The 20,205-nt window shown below is 40.1% G+C and overlaps 2 protein-coding genes across 2 annotated transcripts; one reads left to right on the top strand and one right to left on the bottom strand.

Moving 5' to 3' along the window:
* The first annotated feature begins 120 nt into the window (after positions 1-120).
* Positions 121-6,942, top strand: ripk1l (receptor (TNFRSF)-interacting serine-threonine kinase 1, like). The gene is made up of 11 exons (XM_058635279.1): positions 121-244; positions 600-762; positions 2,107-2,263; positions 2,494-2,631; positions 2,728-2,959; positions 3,089-3,238; positions 4,297-4,373; positions 4,493-4,568; positions 4,690-5,301; positions 5,406-5,543; positions 6,254-6,942. The coding sequence occupies exons 2-11, from the start codon at positions 602-604 to the stop codon at positions 6,550-6,552; spliced, it is 2,040 nt and encodes a 679-aa protein (XP_058491262.1). The 5' UTR covers positions 121-244; positions 600-601; the 3' UTR covers positions 6,553-6,942.
* A 2,669-nt stretch (positions 6,943-9,611) lies between these two features.
* opn7a (opsin 7, group member a) lies at positions 9,612-18,934 on the bottom strand. The gene is made up of 6 exons (XM_058635290.1): positions 18,792-18,934; positions 16,923-17,010; positions 16,644-16,806; positions 15,902-16,029; positions 13,993-14,327; positions 9,612-12,639 (listed from the first exon to the last, which is right to left on the bottom strand). The coding sequence occupies exons 2-6, from the start codon at positions 17,008-17,010 to the stop codon at positions 12,022-12,024; spliced, it is 1,332 nt and encodes a 443-aa protein (XP_058491273.1). The 5' UTR covers positions 18,792-18,934; the 3' UTR covers positions 9,612-12,021.
* Between the last annotated feature and the right edge of the window lie 1,271 nt (positions 18,935-20,205).

The following is a 20,205-nucleotide window of genomic DNA, read 5'->3' as shown; positions in this document are numbered from 1 at the left end:
TTATAAACAAATTCAAACATTAAAGACAAATTAAAATCATATGCCGAAGTTGTGTTTACTTGTGGAATGTGTGTGTGGGCCATTTTAGTCAAACATCGGAATCTGCTCGTTGTCCTGATCGCTGCTCTGTAATCGACTTGTACGGCTGGTTGTAGTTTTTTGTGTCGCCTTGCTGCCTGAAGACGTCGAGGAAATCCCGGAACCACAAGCAAAGTGTACCTTGGTGACTTTACAGCCAGTTTAGGTAACCGTTTTCTCCGGGTTTTTGTGTGTTTGTGCATAATATAGTATTTTTTTCAGGTGGCGGTTACAGTCAGTGTTCTATTTGTTCGCTATTGTACCGTAACTTTAGTCTTGTTACCGAAAGTTTTGGAAGTATATCAGGCGTTAGCTTGAAGTTTCACTTTTGGGTCTATCACCGTGTTATGACTGTCACGGGTGAACGAGTGACAGCTTCCCTCGGTGTTTTGTTTTGTTTACTTGGTGGTGGTCTTTCTCAGCATGACAGTGTTTACGTGGGACGGTACACGCAGCTGTTGACCACTTATAGATGTGAGTTTATCTGAACGAAAGTGTTTTGTTGTTTGACTTCATTCCAGAGATGGCCACCGCGCCAGAGTCTTCATTTCAAATGAGGTCGGCCGATCTGATAAAAAAGGAGCCGCTGGACTATGGAGGATTTGGAGACGTTTACCTGTGTTACCATGCAACCCTCGGCCAGGTGGTGATTAAGACCTTGTACACCGGCTCTCTTCGTAACGAGTAAGTTCGGTGTGTGTGTGCTGGGTATTCCCCTCCGACTAGTGCTAAGCTAGATCATGTGTCTGCCTGGAGACTGAAGACAGGCTTTGCCTATAAAAGTCAGTGACACTGATTTTCTGTATTTAACCAGACATACAACGACGGTGTATCGTTATTACATTATAAAGACATTTTTATAAATTCCCCTTGTGGAAATTTCTATATTTAGTAGTTCATTTAAAAAGAAACACAAACGCGTTTAAAGCAAACAACCATACACAAACAGTGAAATGTTAAAAGTGGGGGATGTGTAAAAAAAAGATGAATAAAATTGCATTACATGCACATACACACACAAATAGAATTTGTCATTGTACAAACATACAATGGAAAAAAAGAACACCACATAAAAGACTTGCTGAAGCGTTGATAACAGCTTCTTCCCTGCCACATTGGACTGATGGCAAATCAGGAAATTAAAACCTTTCCAAGTACAATATGTCGATCAAGTGCAATTCAGTTGTAAAATGGGCAATATATTCCCCATATGTGCTTCATTGCTTATAATCAAGGTGCTACTTTCTTTGATGAGTCAACAGGGCAAAGAAAGTGTTAAGGAAACAAAGGAAGCTAAAAAAAAATAATCTGTAGACATAATGAATATGGTTCAATAATATTAAAATACTATACATCACAATCAAACGGCACAAAAAATCCCCAGGCACTCACACTGTAACCGTGCTTATACAAAAAAAACCTAATTCAAATGTATGAAAAAGACATCGGTATACAGTATGATACAAATGGAATATTGCTGAATGACTTTGTAAAGTTACTGTTTGGCTTATTTCCTTGTCCGTAGTCTCCACCAAGAGACCTGACATTTCGATTTCTAACCACTTCCTTTCAACTCAGACAAGACACGTCAGTTATGTGAAAGGCAGGTATAGTTACAGCATCTGTTTCCATCACTAGGGCAAAAGAATAAAGATGTTATTTGACAAATAGTATGATTTCAGTGGTTATATTTTATTTTAACTGAAGTGACACTTCATTATTGATGTAAAACATGTATCACCACATGAAATACCATTTCAATATTAACTTTTATAATGTATTGCAAGGATAAGAACGAAACATGTAAATTGATTCCAACATGTATGAGTTACATCATCATCTCAATGATTGTGTCAGAGAGAAGAAAGAATAGTACATCTGTCAAATTATGATTGATCGGATATCATTTGTTCATAATAGTACAACCGGTGCATCCTCACTAAGACTGTTATAAGATGCAAGAAGATGCAAGTGATGTCTCTTAGTTTGCTGTCATCTAGATGTCACTGTATTTGCTAAACCTTCCAGGGATAATAAAAAGTCACTGCTGGCAGAGGGGAACATCATGGCAAGTCTGAACCATGATCGAGTTGTCAAGTTGCTGGGCGTGATCATGGAGGACAGAGATTGCTCACTAGTTATGGAGCTCATCCCCAGAGGCAACCTGCTGGCCATGCTAGAAAAAGTGAGTAGACTCGAAACACTTTCACGATAAGACTAATTCATGCCTGTAGTTTCCAGGGCATAAGTATGTTCTTGTTTCTTTGCTCTTCTATGACAGTAAGTTGAAAATCTTTGTGGATTTGGTCACTATGACATATGGGAATCACTGATTGACATTTACCTGAACTACCTGACCGATTCATCCATTTATTGAAATGAAGGATAAATTGTGTGGTGTCTCCTTGTTTCTAGGTCACTGTGCCACTGTCCATCAAAGGCAGAATCATATTAGAGATTTTGGAAGGGATGGTGTACCTCACAGAAAGACATGTCATTCACAAGGACATCAAGCCAGAAAACATTTTAGTAGACAAGGATTTTCACATTAAGGTATTATACACACTTTTGTCTAAGAACACATTTAGGGTGCGGACAGGGAGTAACACAATTGTGGTAATCTGATCATTTATATCCACTTTTTTTTAGATTGCAGACCTGGGCCTGGCCACCTACCAGACATGGACCAAACTCACGAAGGAGGAGTCTCGCAGGAAGAGTCGTTTGGGCCAGACTGCTGGGACAAGAGGTGCTGGCACACTGAGCTACATGGCTCCTGAGCACCTGGAGAGTATACATACTGTATCCACTGAGAAGTCGGATGTCTACAGCTTTGCGATCGTGGTTTGGGTCATTCTCACACAGGAAGAGCCATATGCAAGTGAGCGTGCGAGTAAAAAAAAAAAAAAATGCTCCAGTCCTAACGAAATTAATTTTATGCCCAAACAATTAAACTATTTGCATTAAAACTGGCCATATTTGTAACACAAGTGTCTTTTTTTATGGCCAGATGCCAGGAGTGAGGACCACATCAGCCAGTGCGTTCGTAAGGGTGACCGACCAGCGGAACACCTCATTCCAGACAACACTCCCAAGGAAATAATTCAGTTTATGAAGGATTGCTGGGATCACAATCCAAAGCAACGACCAACTTTTACAGGTAATCACATGTGCTGTTTTAACCAGTATATGAAAGAATGGCTGTGTGATGTGACCAAAGTCACTTATCTGATAAGGCTGCTTGGGTTCTCACTACACTCCCCTATCTCACACCAATTGAGTTAAAGGTGACATCGAATGCTGGTATAGCACATATGTTAGTTATGGAGGTCTACTTTCATATATTAACTTGTTTTCATGGTTAAAAACCTCCCAGTCACTGCAAACGAGCCATTCAAAATATCTCCTCACTGATGCTCGTCAGCCGCGCTGTTTCAGACCAAAATCACACCCCCAGAACGTGGACTGTGTTGTGATTGGCCAGCCAACGAGAGCTTTCCCACTGTCCTGTGATTGGCCAGGTACCTGGAAGTGACGTAATTGGTAGGCCAGCTCTCAGATACACAGCTCCCCCTCTGGCACGGTGGATGCTCTGCATCTCAGCAGCTACAACGAGAGTAGTTCTTCTGCGGTTGAATGTACGCAACCGGATGTGCCCGGACTAGTGCCCGCACCGGGAGGCGCTACGGTGGTGAGAGGAGTGGTGAGGATTTCTGATGACGACATCAAATTAAGGAAGTGCCGATCCGCTTCGCAGAGCCCAGGAAAACAATACAACACTATTTTCTCAGCAGTGGCTGAACTGTTGTTTCAAACTTTAGGGTTTCATAAACGAGGTAATTATGCAGATACACACAGAAACGCAGCGTTAATTGGAGCTTCCGGTCTATGTCGCCTTTAAAAAAATAAATAATTTTTAATAATTGCATTCTGATCACCACCAAAATCAAATAATTTATTCATTGGACCAAAACCGACACACCCAGAAAACTTGTTATAATTATATATTTAAAAAACCAAAACAGGCATCTCCACCTTTTCTCGACTGTAAATAATGCATAGATAAAAACGCCTGCTGTTATCATAGTTGGGATTTTTTGCAATATGATTTGCTTCAGGCAAACTGCTTCTTCTTTGTCCAGTCCGGTAAACTTTCCAAAAATCAGAATAGGATTTTCCACTGCTTGTCATATCCTCCCTCCTTTCCTTTCTTTGCAGAGGGCTACGCCATTTTCCTTCCCTTCTACAAGGAAAAGCTTGAACCACACGTAGAGGAGGATTTACTTCAGCTGAAGGTAAATATTTATATCAGATTTGTCAAGTCAACAAAACTCCTTTGCTGTGTGAATTTGAAGTTGAAATATATACTGTCGTAGCAACAGAAATGATTCTTCATTTGTTGTTTTTTTCACAGAAATTATATGAAGGCCCAGATGATCTCATTGATAAGATGAAATCGTTATCAGTAACAAATGAGTGTTTTTCAGCAGGTGAGCCCTCTTAGTTATTGCGATGACCTAGATACGATATGCACACTTATTTCCGTTGCCTGATTTACATTGAAATAATTTTTTGGGGGGGGATTGCTTCACCCATCTCCTCACCTGACAGATTGCCCCGCCCCATTGTTGAGTTCAGACCGAAGTGTATCAGTGCCAGTGGAAGCCAGTATTGAGGACCTGCACGAGTACGAGCCATCGGTGGAGCCCATTCAGACAGATGCACAGGTTCCCATCCCCCCTCCAGCTGTGGATGAGAAACTGCAACGGGAGCTTCAGTACCATAAATATGGTAGCTATAATGCTAATGCACCGCTTGACATGGATAGGTCCTACCAACGCAACAACTCAAATCCCTTCCCGCAAAACAACTACAGCACTTCAGATCAACCTATAGGGCATCCAGAACAGGATAGACTCCCTGTATCCTCTGTCCATTCCTGGACTAAAGCTGAGCCAGTGCAGCCCTCCAGCCACGACGAGTGTTGGCATCGCCCTTCTTCTGGTCTCTACGAGTCCATGAACTCTAGTTCACCTACTCCATCCCACTTGTCAATGTCTGCCAGCTATCCCTCACTAGACCAATTGAACCAGAAACCTCCACAATCCAACTTTGACCGCCACCCCTCTTGGCCTGCTTACCCGGTGTCTGATACATCTGCTCCTGACATGACCCCTGCGCGTCTCTTGAGCCCTTCTCAGAACGGCATGGCTCAAGATACAGGTACCGAAAGCATTTCCAGAGCAAATTTGAGGAAAATTTGGTGTTCAAAGCTCCGCCTGTCACTTTTGATAGTTTAAGTATTTATTGTGTTGTGCTTGTTGCAGGATCTGTTTTCATTCAGAATGCGAGGGGCATCCAGATTGGAAACCACAATAGAATGACTATCACAGATTTAGAGCCCTTCCACAGTGCATCTGCATCTGCAAACAGTTCTCTTATCAAAGAGGGCATTCAGAAATATGGTAAATTATTATTATGATTTTTACATTAACATGTAAGAGCATACTCCTGTTTAATCATAATTATACTTTCTTTAGGTTGCAGCTCTGTTATTTTCACTGAACGGCACCAAGCCTCACTTAAAACTTCCGCTAAAATATAAGCCAGCTCCTTAACTTCCTGTTAGTTGTTAAGGAGAAACTAGGACTTTGTAGGATAACGTTAGTGATTAAAACTTCCAACATCAATCAAAAATGTTCAGTTTCTTTTAGTAGTTGTTTTACTAGTGAGCTCTGAGGGATTCAACATGAACTACAATAAATCAAATGTCAATGCCGTGAGGCGACAACAGCAGATCACTGTTACATCAACTCCCTAATCAAGCTGGCTTATCGAAAACCAGGAAGTGATTATGCATGTAGTCAATTTATAAGTAATATTTTACTAGTAAAAAAAATGCCAGAACCCAAAGACATTCAGTTTGACAAAATATTGTGACCTAATTATTAAATTAAGTTTCTGGCCTGTAAATACCATTACATATAATATGCAAACTGAATATGGAATATCAAATAAAATGTATCTTTGAAACAAATAATCTCTATTTAAATTCAATGCATGTTTAATAAAAGGGATCACTACCTCATTTTGTACTTTAATGCATCTTGAGTTAAAGGCTCCAAAAGATTTAAGGCTCTACTAGATTAAACTTAACTTTGCTCTGTGTATTCAGAGGACCATGCAGTGACTGAGGAGCACCTGGATCTGCTGAGGGACAACATTGGAATCACCTGGAAGCGTTGTGCACGTCTCCTGGGTCTGACCAATGTGGAAATAGAGACCATAGAACACGGCTACCAGCGTGACGGCCTGCCAGAGATGGTGCACCAGATGCTGGAGCGCTGGAAAATGAAGGAGGGAAGTATTGGCTGTACAATTGGGAAGCTTTATCATGCGCTGCAAGGAAACGTAAAGTTGGATGTCTTTCTGAAAATGCTGGACACCTGCGATGCTTCTTCCCCGGTCTCATAACTTTTTTTTTCCCCAGCAGACAGATTTGCTTCATTCCTTAGAAATATTTTCTGATTAGGAAGAGGTACATAGAATGTCTTAAACACTGTATGATAGTCACTCACTTTTACCAGTTTATTTTGAAGGTTCAAAAGCTCAAGATTTCTTTTTAAGTTACGGGCCGTTTCTACCAAGATTATCTTTATGGAAGTGCAGGGTTCTGATTTTTCTAATTATGGGGAAAACAAAATCATTGTTAATTTCATATTTTGCCGTGTAGAAAAATAACCTTAAGCGTATTATTCCACTTCCAGCACCTGATAATATTAATGTTCAATCACAGCAAGGAAAATCTGTTTCTCAGAAATTATCAATTGTGTCATGGAATACACTTTGACTGCTGCTTTAATACTTTACAGATCTGTGCCGCAGGTTCACCCATGGTGTGTTTATAAGTCACGTGTTCAGGCTTTAAAAAATGCATTTTTTTCATCTCATTATGTGTTGCTGAGTCGGTCATGATTCATTTCATGTCACATTTTTAGTAGTGATATAAAATAGCAATAGTTGTGCAGAAGTCACGCAATTCTTTTTGTTCATAAAAACAAGCCAAGTGAAATTTGTGAATTTCACAAATTCTAAACACTCTACTCAAGTGTGTTTATATGGTTGGTGAAAATGATTTTTTTGTCTAGTTTGTGCTGGGAAAAAAAAAAAAAAAAGCATACAAGACACTTTATGTTGGACCTTCTTATAGCCTCTGTATATACTGGATGTTTGAATATAGTTATGGAAAAAAGCAGCCAAAGTACTCTGTGGGCTAATACTACATTCAGGGACAATCATGTGATGTGTGGTTAACATTGATTCCAGCCAAAACAGACAGAACAAGTTAGACCAACAAGTCTGATAGAAGCTGAGAAAAGTAGACTAATTTCCTGTTGTGAATACAGTTTCCCCCAAACCAGTAAAACAGATTTTTTTTTTATTCTTCTTTCTCTCCTGTAAGTGTCAGACCCTCAGACCTCCTTCGAGGTCAGAAACATTGTGGCACTGACTCTCATTTATAACGTAGGCCACTCCCACTTGACACATGTGCTGGCAGTCACAATAATTAGCCTCCACCTGTTGTGAGTGAGCAATCAGTCAAGGAGCGTTTGACATTTTAACATACATACAAACAGAAAATGCTTTTTTATAATAAATAGTACAGACAAGACTTTTAACTTTACTATACATCAAAGGAGATAAAAAAAACACTTAAGGTCAATGTTCAGTCCATGTGGTGACAGAGTTTTTAAATGGTGAATCCAAAAGTGTTCTCTCCTTAAAAGCAGATGTTTACATTCAACAAAGTGTACTGTGACTGGATAGTTCATATGTATGCCTCTCTGTTCTGCAATTTGTGTTTTTGATGCTCTGTTTTTATGGAAAATATAAATATTTTTCACACATTTTAATTCATGTTCTTTAATAAATCTGTCATTTACAATGGATTATGACCTCAGATCATCATATGGATTATCAGAGAACATGAATGAATGTAATGACAAACCATTTTCAGCAAAGAGGATTTTAAATAAAACTGTTGTTACTTGGGCTGCTACTTAAAAGCTAAAAAAAGAAAAGAAAAACAAAGCCACAACTAAAAAGTAACTATGTGGTAAGTTATAGGTTGGTAAAACAAGTGCATTTAAAAAAAAAAAAAAAACATGAATTGCAGAACACAGAAGCATGATTTGGTACAAAAATATGAACTATTTAACTATAACTTTGTTGAATTTAATCATCTGATTTCTGGTTTTGTATAATGGGCATATTTATCTCCTTTGTATACAGAAGTAGTACATTTAAAAGGTGTTTTATGTCACGTATACTGATGTTAAAACCTTGTCTGTGCATCTATTAAAAAACGTTTTTTTGCATTGGTAAAGTCAGTTTCTATGTAAAACAGTCAAACTCTCACTGGCTGATTGCTCACTCCAAACAAGTGGGGGCTAATTAACACCATTGCCAGCACATGTGTCAAGTGGGAGTGGCCTACGTTATAAATGAGAGTCAGTGCCACAATGGTTCTGACCTCGAAGGAGGTCTGAGGGAAATGTTTTTACTGTTTTGGGGGAAATTGTATTCGCAACAGCACATTAGACTGCTTTTTGTCGCAGTGTTTCTGGTCTTCAAGGAGACCTGAAGGCTGAAATGTCATCTCAGTGAAACTGTGCAAGACTTATATCCGTTTTTAGTTTTGTTTGTTAGTCATCAACACCACAAGATGCTGTGCGTTACTGTTTTCACTATAGGTAAAATGAAGTTGCTGTAAGGATATTTTTACCTAATCATATAGGAAGTTACTTGTTGGCCCTGAATGGTACCAAGTATTTCTGGATTTCATATCTCATTTTATTTCTTGACATGTCACTCATTTTATATACTGTTTTTTTCTTTTCACTGATCTTGATGCAACACTCTTTATATGTGCAGCAGCACAAAAAATCCTCTAGAAAGCCATTTTAAATAAATTGTTAACACGTGTCATTGTTAATGGGTGTATTTTATGAATTTAAGGTTCAGCATTTTATATATAAAATTACTAAATGTTTGCCGCTCCAGTCAGATTGTAGATCAATACACCTGAGTGTAAAAACCCAAACACGTGCGAGGACAAATCTTTCTGATTGCTGTTGTAATTGTCGTTCACCGTTTGAAGCATATTTTAATGGTTTCCAGATATAACTGCTGTTTTTCTTACACGGATGGTGTTTGATAAACAACTCCGCTAAAGTGAGAAAATGACTCCTTTCAAGTGGTGAAGGATTAAAGATAAGGCTCTGGGGATGCAAATGTCAGTGGACTTTTTTTCACAGTAACTGGAACAATTCAATCAGATTTTAACAATGCTATTAAAATGGCACCCCAGTGATCAGTAGATAAAATCTAATTAAATACTTACGTGGGCTTTGCAACATGAAATGTAAAAAGAGTCATTTGAAAAGTGGCGAAATTATGTCTTTAATCTGATTTTTAAGTGAAATGGTCGTGTGCAAGTGAGAAACTAAGACAATAGTTTGAGATGTGCGATATGGATTTGGTCATGAGTACGTTTATTTTTGCACAGTGAAATAACATACAATAACTGCTATGAACAACTCGGATTAGTGTTATTTGTTTGACTTGTACCCATACAGTGAAATAATAATAAAGTCAGTCAGTCATCATCTACCGCTTTATCCTCAACCAGAGGGTCGCGGGGGGTGCTGTGCCAATCTCAGCTACATCGGGCGATAGGCGGGGTACACCCTGGACAGTTCGCCAGTCCATCGCAGGGCCACACACAGATAGAGACAAACAACCATTCACTCTCACACTCACTCCTATGGTCAATTTGGAGTGTCCAATTTACCTATCCCCACATTGCATGTTTTTGGACAGTGGGAGGAAGCCGGAGTACCCGGAGAGAACCCACGCACACACGGGGAGAACATGCAAACTCCATGCAGAAAGGCCCTTGTTCCAACCGGGGCTCGAACCCGGGTCTTCTCGCTGCAAGGCGAGAGTGCTAACCACTACACTACCGTGTGGCCCATAATAATAAAGTGAGTTACTTAATTTGAGAAATAGTCCATTTCCATGCCATATGAAAATGGCATGACTTTAACTTCCAGTCATACAGGGAGACAGGAAGTGTTGTGCCATGCCATAATGATAATAGGCTGCAGTGTTGTAGTCTGCAAACAGTATGAAATTGAATAAGCACCATTAACTATATACCTGCGTTTGTCAAGTGTAAACGATAGTGTGCTGGTGTAGTCAACTCCACTACAGGTCGGACTATGGCTGTCACCACATACACGTTTTTACCCATTTCACAAGGGAACCATGAACAAACCGTGGATATAAAGGTACTAAATGACATTCGCTGTAGGAATAATGATTTACTGAGACAAGTAAGCAGCCAGTGACCTGTGCACAGCATAGAATTATGGCTGTATGGCTAAAAAAGTCCACTTTAGTTTGATGATACAACAGCGATGTAGTGACACACAATCTGTAAACATGTTTTCAGTTTCATTTTTTATCTTTTGCTCACAGAAAACACGTAATGTCAATTCTGCTCCTTCAAAAATGTTAGTGTTAAAACTTTAGGATTGTAAGTCATTGTCAATCAAACCACGCTTACGTTCTTGGTTAGAAAACCAGAAATCCAAAAGCGACAGAGTTGTGACAACTCGGAAAAGAAAAAGGCTAAATCAATTGCAGATTGGACTAAAAACAAAATCCATTTCGAAGTAAAGCTGTTACTCTTCAGGCTCATAGTCCTATACCCAAAATAATGCATAGAGGTTAAAGTAATAAACGACATGTTTGTAGCATGTGGTACATTCCTGAATGAGATTTCCTGAAATCAAAGAAAAATAACCTGCAAAATATGTCCGAAGGCATTCTGTAAACATTGTAAATTGAGATAAATTACTGTGGAAAAATCTAAGGCAGGTTTGCTGTAAAGTAAGAATGATTTCACAAATATACATTTGGATTGTTTGAAATGTAAAGTAATCCAACAGAAGACGTGTCTAAATCAAATGGTACACTTGCACAAAATTGGGGAATATGTAGGATTATAGTCGGGTGTATGATTGAGCAATTATGCCAAACAGGTGCTTATGATCGTCATTTCCAAATGTAGGTTGAAAGACGGGTGGGAGGCTTAAATCTCGGTGTGGAAGAGCCAGAGGAAAGTTAGATGTCACAGGTCAAGGTAGTTACAAGGTCTCTCTCAGACTAAGATTTGACTGGGCTCTTTTGAAGAAGATCAAATGACACAGGCAATGTTGACACTTAGTGACCAGACGTGTTCATGGAAGAATTACAACAAGGACAAGAGAGTCAACCATGCATCAAAACGATGAGTCAAAGTGATTTGACTGTAACAGAAGGCAGAGAGCAGGACGATAATGACTGTCTGCAGGCGACAGTGAAGCTTAATGGAGGTTCCTTGCAAGTATGGCGCTGCATTTCTGCAAATGGAGTTTGAGATTTGGTCAGGATTAATGGCGTCCTTAATGCTGAGAAACATAAGCAGGTAGTCATCCATCATGCACCATCTGGGAGGCGTCTGATTGGCCCCAAATTTATTATGGCCCCAAACGCACAGCCAATGTCGGTAAGAACTATCTTCACAAGTAGTCCTGGTAGTGATTATGTGGCCTGTACAGAGCCCTGGTCTGGGATTACATGATGAGAATGAAGGATTTAATCCACAGACGATCTGAGGTTAGTTCTCCAAGATGTTTGGAACAACTTACCTGAGAAGTTCCTTCAAACTCTGTGCAAGTGTTGCTAGAAGAACTAATACTGTTTTGATTTACATTCTTCTGTTGGCGCATTCTGCATTTTGTAAAATGGTTTTAAAAAAAAGAATTACAATTTATATTTGTGAAAGCAGTCTTACTTGACCCAACACCTCCCAAAATGGTTGCTCAGCACTGCACATCAGGGCCAAGCCACTCTAGCATGACCTGGGACCATCTCTAAGTTAATATGGAGGTTGTCTGTGTCGGGAGTCTTTTTTGCACACATGGCGGCCAGCAGAGATTTCTTGTGGCACACTCTTTGGGGAACTGGTGTGACTTTATCCACAGATGAGTCTTTACTCGCAGCTGGGTTTGTGACGCCGCACATCTGAGGATAGTTTTTGAAGCATTCAAACGCATCCTCGCACTTGTCACAACTGTGATCCTTCGACAACACCATGGGAGGCTGAGCTCCAGAGTTGGACGAGGGGGTTTGGTTGGTCGGTCTGAGAATCGTGCGAAGTCTGACCCTGATCTCTGTCCTGGTGCAGCACTTTGCCGGGCTCTGGGAGCAGAAGCAGCCTCTCAGACAGACGTGGCACAGGGCACCCATGTCCCTGTGCATCATCCTGCGGAAGGTTGGCCTCAGCATTAGGTAGATGATTGGATTGTAGATGGTGGAGGACTTGGCAAACATAGCTGGCATGGCAAAGGCCAGAGGAGGGATGTTGTCGATGTGTCCAAAAGCGGCCCACATGGACACCACAGCGTACGGACTCCATGCCGCGAAGAAGCTGATGCAGACGGCAACACTTAGCTTGCAGGAGGAAAAAGGGCACATGGGAGAAAAGTGTACTTTTAAAAATGCATGCTTTGGAAAAAGGTTTATTTATTTAGATGTATGTACTGTATATATTATGTAAATGTGTTTATGAGCTGTGCAAAGACAACATATAATTGATATTAAATGTTTTACTTTAGATCTGTGTCAAATAAGCGTTTGTAGTTTTCGGTCTGTATAAAAAAAAAACACAATTAATTGGGTTATTTAGCTTTTACGCAGGAGCGACTATTAATCACTTACTATCTGACATGTTATCACAATAATTATCAAAACATTTTTATCGCGACGCCTTCTGTTGGCCGTATTTGCTCAGAACGGCAGCAGGAGCCACTCGTTTTGGAAATCTTAAAACGGAGGGAGATTATGGCTTGTATGCTTTTGTTATTATTTCTTGAAGTGGCTTCATAAAGTACCCGGGCACAACAGTTTTGGTTGATCAAACATTAGCTGAACTAGATTAAATGGTGTATTTTCGGGGCTCTGTTTTCCGCCATGAATCAATACTCATTGTGTGTGGTAGAATATGTATCACAGCAGGATGTAATATCGGAGGATAAAGCGGTAGAAGATGGATGGATGTAATATGGGACTGATTTTGAAGGAATTAAAGTATCAATGATGGAACATAAGACTTACTCGATAGAGTTTGTTTTATAAATGGCACAAAAATATATTATTGTATGATCGCGACGTCGGCACCCATTCTAATCTATTATAATCGCACGATCCAATCTATGACACTCTCTGGATTTGGGCGTTATTGTACACAACCTGGAAAAACCTTTCATTTTTTCATGTCAAACGTATGGATGGTGGTGTGTTCAGGCGTCTGTAACGCTGCGTTTCTGCGTTCTCCTTCATTTCAGTCAGAGATAACATGGAGAAGAGATGATGATGACTATTAGTCAGCAAAAGCTGTGGCATTCCATCCATCACAGAGCAGACAAGAGCCAACTTCTGCTAATGAGAAGCTGCGCCAATGATGCATCTGTTGAGGTCACTGCCGATTTCTTCAACAAATGGTGAAAAGAGGAACTCTCCAGAAAGACAAACTCCAGCGTCTAAGAAGCGCTTGTCTCTGTCGCTTGTTTCAAACATTCAGATTCACATCAGAAATGGGAATGTGCCAAGACTTGACGACTATTTTTGTCTGTGTATGTGTATCCTGCATGTAGTTAAGAGCATTAATCAAGAAGATTAATAATACTCTTCTCGGGTGTGATTGTTTTCAGGGGAGATGTTGAGTCAAGTGAAGTTTACCAAAATATGGTACGTCTAAAAAGCATGAATTTGTTTTTGACGTGATGGAAGTAATGTCCAACTTACCTTGACAATAATAGTCTGGATGCTGCTCATCTGCGTCTGCCTCGATGCATGTCGCTCCATCGTCTTGCGGGTTGTGTGCACTGTGACCAGAATGCCCGTGTACGACGCTACGATGGCGCAGCACGGAAGGATGTAGCAGAAGGTGAACAGCACCACGGTGTAGGAGCGCGCCGTGCTGTGCTGATTGGACTGTGTCCAGTCAATGCAACAAGCGGTGCCGTATGGTTCTGGTCCATATTCACCCCAGTGGGCCAGCGGGGAGCAAGCAAATAGCAAAGCATAGACCCAAGCACAGGCAATCAGCAGATGGCTGTGAGCGGAATTAAACCTGTTTCCTGTCAAAATGAAAGTTTATAGTTTGTTATTCAAGTAGTTAAATGATCTGGGAAAGATTATTATGTTCAGCTCTTACCAAAGGAACATTACAATAAAAACAACACACATGCTTACTCCATCTGACCACACATGAAGACAAAGGTGTTTTTAGATGGTCACGCTAAAAGTTAGTGCATCAGCATGCTATCATTGACATCAATGGGCCATTTTAAAGTAGAGATAATGGCAAACACTTTCACCAGTCTTTCCTGGAAGAGAAGGTGAACACGGGGGTAGATACTCATAGAAGAGTTTGTCAGGGAGGTTTGAAACTTCAGTGAAGGGGTCAAATGTATGCAAAGCTCAAGGATTGGGTGAAAAGCACAAATCTCGAGACCAGGGGTCTCAAACTCAAATGACCTTGGGGTCACCGAGCATCTAGTAGCATCCAGCAGGAGGCGAAGTGAAACATTTTGGAGGAAAAAGCAACTATGCAGTAGGTTCTGGTCGATATGAGCTTTAAAAGGATATCACGACATCCTATCATGATGGATATTTTACAGAATTTCAAAATAAAAGTGTGTAGACATGGAACGATATTTAGTTCACAAAAACAATGTACAAAAATATTAAGAGGTGGGTCACATGAAATGGATTGGAGGGCCGCAAGTTTGGGACCTGACATAAATGGTTTGAAAACGCCTGTTTTTGAACAGTGAGACAGACTCAAACAAAGGTTATTTTAAGTGTAACACTTAAAATAACCGTATTAACTATTCATATTTCAAATTTTTTACATTCAAAATCTGGTGTTTGTGTACAACTACTGTGATTTTTCTAAATAAAATGTTTAATTTGTGTTTATACACTATTTTAACAAGCAATAAATTGCCAATAACTGCCAGATATGAAATGGGCAAAAGCCCTTACTCGGGACATTTTCTGGCCATTAAAATAAGTCTTTGAGGCTTAGGTGTTAAAGGGTTTAATACTTCACTGTTTTAGTAATGCTCTAATACTGTGTTGTGTTTCATCTCCTGCTGATACCACAGAGCTGATAAACAGTTTCTCATCGATTTTTCACAACAGCGACAATAAAGAGCTGTTCTATTCTATTATTACAAAGAATGTGCAGGACAAAGGCTAAATGGACAGCGCACTATAACTCCATGCCTTTTGAAGCAAAAGGATGTAGATGGATGGCGAGTGACGTTGCATCAGCCTTAAGTGAGGACTGTATTCCTGCAGTGCGTCATAATGAAATGAGAAAGTGAAGTGAAGGTGGGTTTTTTTTACAATTAATTGGTACAGCTGGGAATTAGCATCTCTTTTGTGACTACCAGGGAAAAACCCACTTTCTTGGGGTTAAATAGAGGGCCTCTATTGCACTGCGTTGACCAGCATCACACATAATGCTTATTGAGTGCAGCCCCTGCACTTGTCAGGCATCAAAGTCAGGCTAATGTGCAGCGCTTCACAGAGGGATTATCATTTGGCTTTCCTTCCACAGATAAATCAACAATCAGCCACTTAGGGATGTGGTGCTTAATCCTGTGCCATTTTCAGTGACAGAACGGCTTCTCTGCACACTTACCATAGAGTGGGTAACACACTTTGACAAAGCACACCATGCTCAGCAGGGTTAGTGTGGTCAGGCTGCAGATGCCAAACAACATTCCACAAAAGGCATATACGGAGCACATTGCTTTCCCATACAGCCACCTGTGTGGGAGGCCAAGTGGGTGTGGGAAAGAGACAGAGACGGAGGAAAGTGGAAGAGGGAAAAACGGAGTGGAAGGATCAATGAGAAGGTGAGGGAGGGAGAGGAGAGCGTCGCATGAGCGTCACACACCGTAACTGCAAAGTCAGGCAATCATACTGCGACCTATCCGTGTAAATGAACCATGATAGTTTGGATTTTTATGTGGTCCGTACCTAAACACAGTCTTCCTGATTATGTGAAAGGCAGTGTTTACACTTATATCCTCCTTATATGGACATCCTGGTGTTAGTAGATCACATTCAGGTTTTAAAAAGTGTTTTTTTTTCATCTTCTTGAGTCAAAGTTATCTCATTTTTAGTAGTGATATATAGCAATAATTGTGCAGAAGTCACACAAATAGACTGTTTTTCTTTTCTTTTTGTTCATATAAACGAGCCAAGTGAACTTTGAAATGTGTTTGTTATATAGTTGGTGAATGTTTTTTGTTTTTATTTCATCAGATTGTCTAGGTTGTGCTTAAAAAAAGAAAGGATGTAAGACACATTCTTATACCCTCTGTATATACTGTATATGTTTAATGCTACAGTGCTATGTGCCAGGTGGAATACTGTACCTGTGGTAGATGCTTGACGTTATCGCCATAGGGTAAAGGGACAGCGTCAGGCCCAAGTCACTAACGGCGAGGTTGACGATAAAGTACTCGGCAGGTTTCAGGAGGTGCTTTTTCTTGTAGGAGACGTACAGCAGCATGGTGTTCCCAAACAGTGAACAAACTCCTGCAGGAAAAGGAAACTGTTTATATTTTTGGGGATTTACACAGATTTCACCTTGAGCAGAAGAAACGGGAAAATCGATGGTTTTCTTATTTTCATTTTTACAAATGTTTACTCACCAAATAGAAAGTAGACAACAGCCACTGTTATATCCACTGGCACAGGTATGTTGGATCGGAATGCAAGGTCTTCATCTAACAGCCCCATCTGGAAAAAAAACAGAAGTCAAATTTAAAATGTCGTAGAAAGACCTTTCCTCTCGACCTTTTTCAGTACCATCAGCCGAGTGGGATTTCAAGGATTTTTGTTGTCGGCACATTCACAGAGAGGCAGAACAACGAGAAACGAGGAGGACGCCGTGTCTCTCTTGTGTACAATTGCATTTCTTTAGTGCAAAGAGCTCATACAAAAGCATGTCTTCGAGCCACACATGTGGGTCACGTGATTGACACTTTCAGTTGTCATGTTCTCATTCTGCCTCAGCAGCTGAAGTCTCACAGTTGCCGATCAATAAAGTATACGAGGGTCAATGCACAAATGGTTAGGAGAGAAATTCGTTATCAACAGTCACTCTGCAGTCAAGGCTCATGGAGCATTTTAAATGTACAATTAAAAAGCAGCCGTATAACTGTAACAGCACTCACTTGCCACTTCATTAGGTTACGCATGACCCCTAATAAAGTGGCAGGAGTGGCACATTGTGCTGTTGTAGCTCATCTGCTTCAAGGTTCTGTGCGTCACAGACGGTCTTCTGAGTACCTTTGGTTGTAACAATTTTGATTTAATGTTGCTCTTGTGGAATTTCAAACCTGACTAACCATTCTCCTCTGACGAAACTTTCCCTTTAGCTCACAGAGGGATATTTTCTCTTTTTGGACCATTGTTGTGTGTAAAAATCCCAGTAGATCTTCAGTTCCTGAAATACTCAGACCAGCCCACCAAAAAAACACTTTCTGCCCCCCATTCTGATGCTCAGCTTGATATCTTGGCTATGTCAACATGCCTAAATAAATCTAGTTGCTGCCATGTGGTTGGCTGATTTGATATTTGCATTAACAAGCAGTTGAACAGATAGTGGGTGAGTCATACAAGAATCCTGGTGGGAGCTTTTGTTATAAAGCATGCCTAAATCACACTGTACCTTAGTGTCTACACATGTTGGAAATGTATAAAAACATGAGATTCCAATACTATATGACATATAAATAATAATAAGCTATAATAATTGATTACTGTTTTTTCTTCACACAAGAATGTCCATTAATCACAGAATTATACTTAATGAACAATGGCTCAATGAATGTTTGAATAAAATTGTATAGTTACTACATGTTGAAGATTGATTGTATATTCTGTTTTATGAATGAGACTGACGCATCCATTTTCCCCTCAACATGTGTGTGTGTGTCTGTGTGTCTGTTACTATTTTACCTGTTGCTATTTTGTCAGTTTACACTCTTGTATAACATGTATAGCCAAGAGCACCTGGAAGACAAACTGTTTTGTCAGATTAAGATTATTTGATGATGATTCCGCTACTTGGAACTAAGCATTCTGCTCATCTCCCTCATAGATAATAATAATCGGTCACTGTCTGGTTATAGCCATACATGAGAAAACATTTGCAAATGTATCTGTGCAAGAAACGTGCATCGGTGAAACAGAGATACATTTTCGAAAAAACAAAACGGGTTTGGGCAACAATTAATACTTTAGATTGTACAAATAGCCTTTAATATTATGTCTTAAAAAATATGAAACAAAAAGCATTATGACTTGAGTGGTAAATGAAATGTGAATGGCTCCGTGCGTAAAAGCGCGAAAGTCACCCAAAAGCGCTTTCCTGGTCGAGTGTTTGAGGGCTTCAGGGTAATGGCTCTGTTTCACAACAGAACGAGACAATGTTTCCATAAATTGGAGCGTTTGACCTCATATCTGCGCACATTTCAACACCATCACATCTTCATGGACTAACACAGATTCCTTACCTCGGCGACCAACTTGATCCAATGAAGGGTCCCAGTAAGTTGAGCAAAAATCACTTTTCAACCACGTTTCATTTCTGCGTCAGTGATGCGCGCTCTTGTCCCAGCAGCGATCACACTGCATGGATACAGAGTGGAAGCAGGAGGCTTCACTGCAAGCTACAGATCCCACCAACTGTGGGCAGCTCTAATCAATTAATTACGTCACACATACACACAGGTTTGCGCAGCCACTGTCCTTAAGAGAACCTAAACAAACCTAACCGTAACCTATGAAATCTTAGCCCTAACCTAAGCAGTTCCTTGGAAATGAGGTTATTTCGCCTTTAAACGGAGGTCTCCTTAGGGACTACTGTTCCTGACAAGGTCAGCGTTTATGCCAGAAAAGGTCAAGTGCTGTAGGAATATTAAATGTCTGAAAACTCAAACGATCAGAAACACAGTTGTGATAATTAATCCATTCATTTATACACGTGTGTGTGATGGGGTTATTACAGCCCGTCCTCATCCATGCATGTAAATGTGTAATCTGTTTGAACAACAATAATTTTTTTTGGAGTCTTTTAAGTGAGATGCTGTTCATTTGCTACATTTAAATATGGCAATTTGAAAAAAAATAAAATTTTACTCTGTATGCAAAAGAAATACGACTCCATTTATAATGTGTTTTCTTCACCTTCGGCACATCCCTCTATAATTCAGCATGACGTACTTTTAATATGAGACGCAGCACAGTGGGGAGGTGGTTCAATGTGGGGTTTTACTTCATTTAGTCCAGCTCATATGCAGATTATGGCTGTTTTTTTTTTTTCCTGCACTTACTCTGCCTCTTGTCCACTGTCAGCTCCTCCAACTCCTGTGCACCAAAGGACGATGGATAGACAGCAATGTTTAATCTTTGGAAACCTTGCGCTTTTCCCTTGACTTGATTGGAATTTAAATTAAAAATGGTTTTGAGCAACCTTGTTCCAAACACAGGTGTCGTTAATAACGTGGCCTCTATTGTGCTCGGCACACTGTGATGGTCTATGGGATTCTTGTCCATGTCCCTCCTTGTAAACACACCTTTTTTCAATTGTGTGCATTTGGCCCGCGGTGATGTTTTGCTTCCACGGTTGCAATTTGCCACTGTTCAAATTATTCAGTCACGGTGTGTCAAAGGCACATGTGGAGGAGTTGAAGAAAAATAATTTGGAATTTGTCACAGGAAATGCGGAAAGGGAAACAATCCAATTTGTCACATCTTGAAAGTATAGGCATGAATTATCTTCAAAAGAATTACACGCTGTGGAAATATTGGCATGCTTGCCACCGGAAACTCTTCTTTCTTACACACACACTTGAAACAAAAATCCTGAGCTGAAAGCCCAATTCAGTGTGTGATGGTGATGTCAAAGATTTAATTGTGACGGTGTCT

The sequence above is a fragment of the Solea solea genome, chromosome 1, assembly GCF_958295425.1.
Source record: "Solea solea chromosome 1, fSolSol10.1, whole genome shotgun sequence".
Lineage (NCBI taxonomy): Eukaryota > Metazoa > Chordata > Actinopteri > Pleuronectiformes > Soleidae > Solea > Solea solea.
This window is presented reverse-complemented; position numbering and strand designations above follow the sequence as displayed.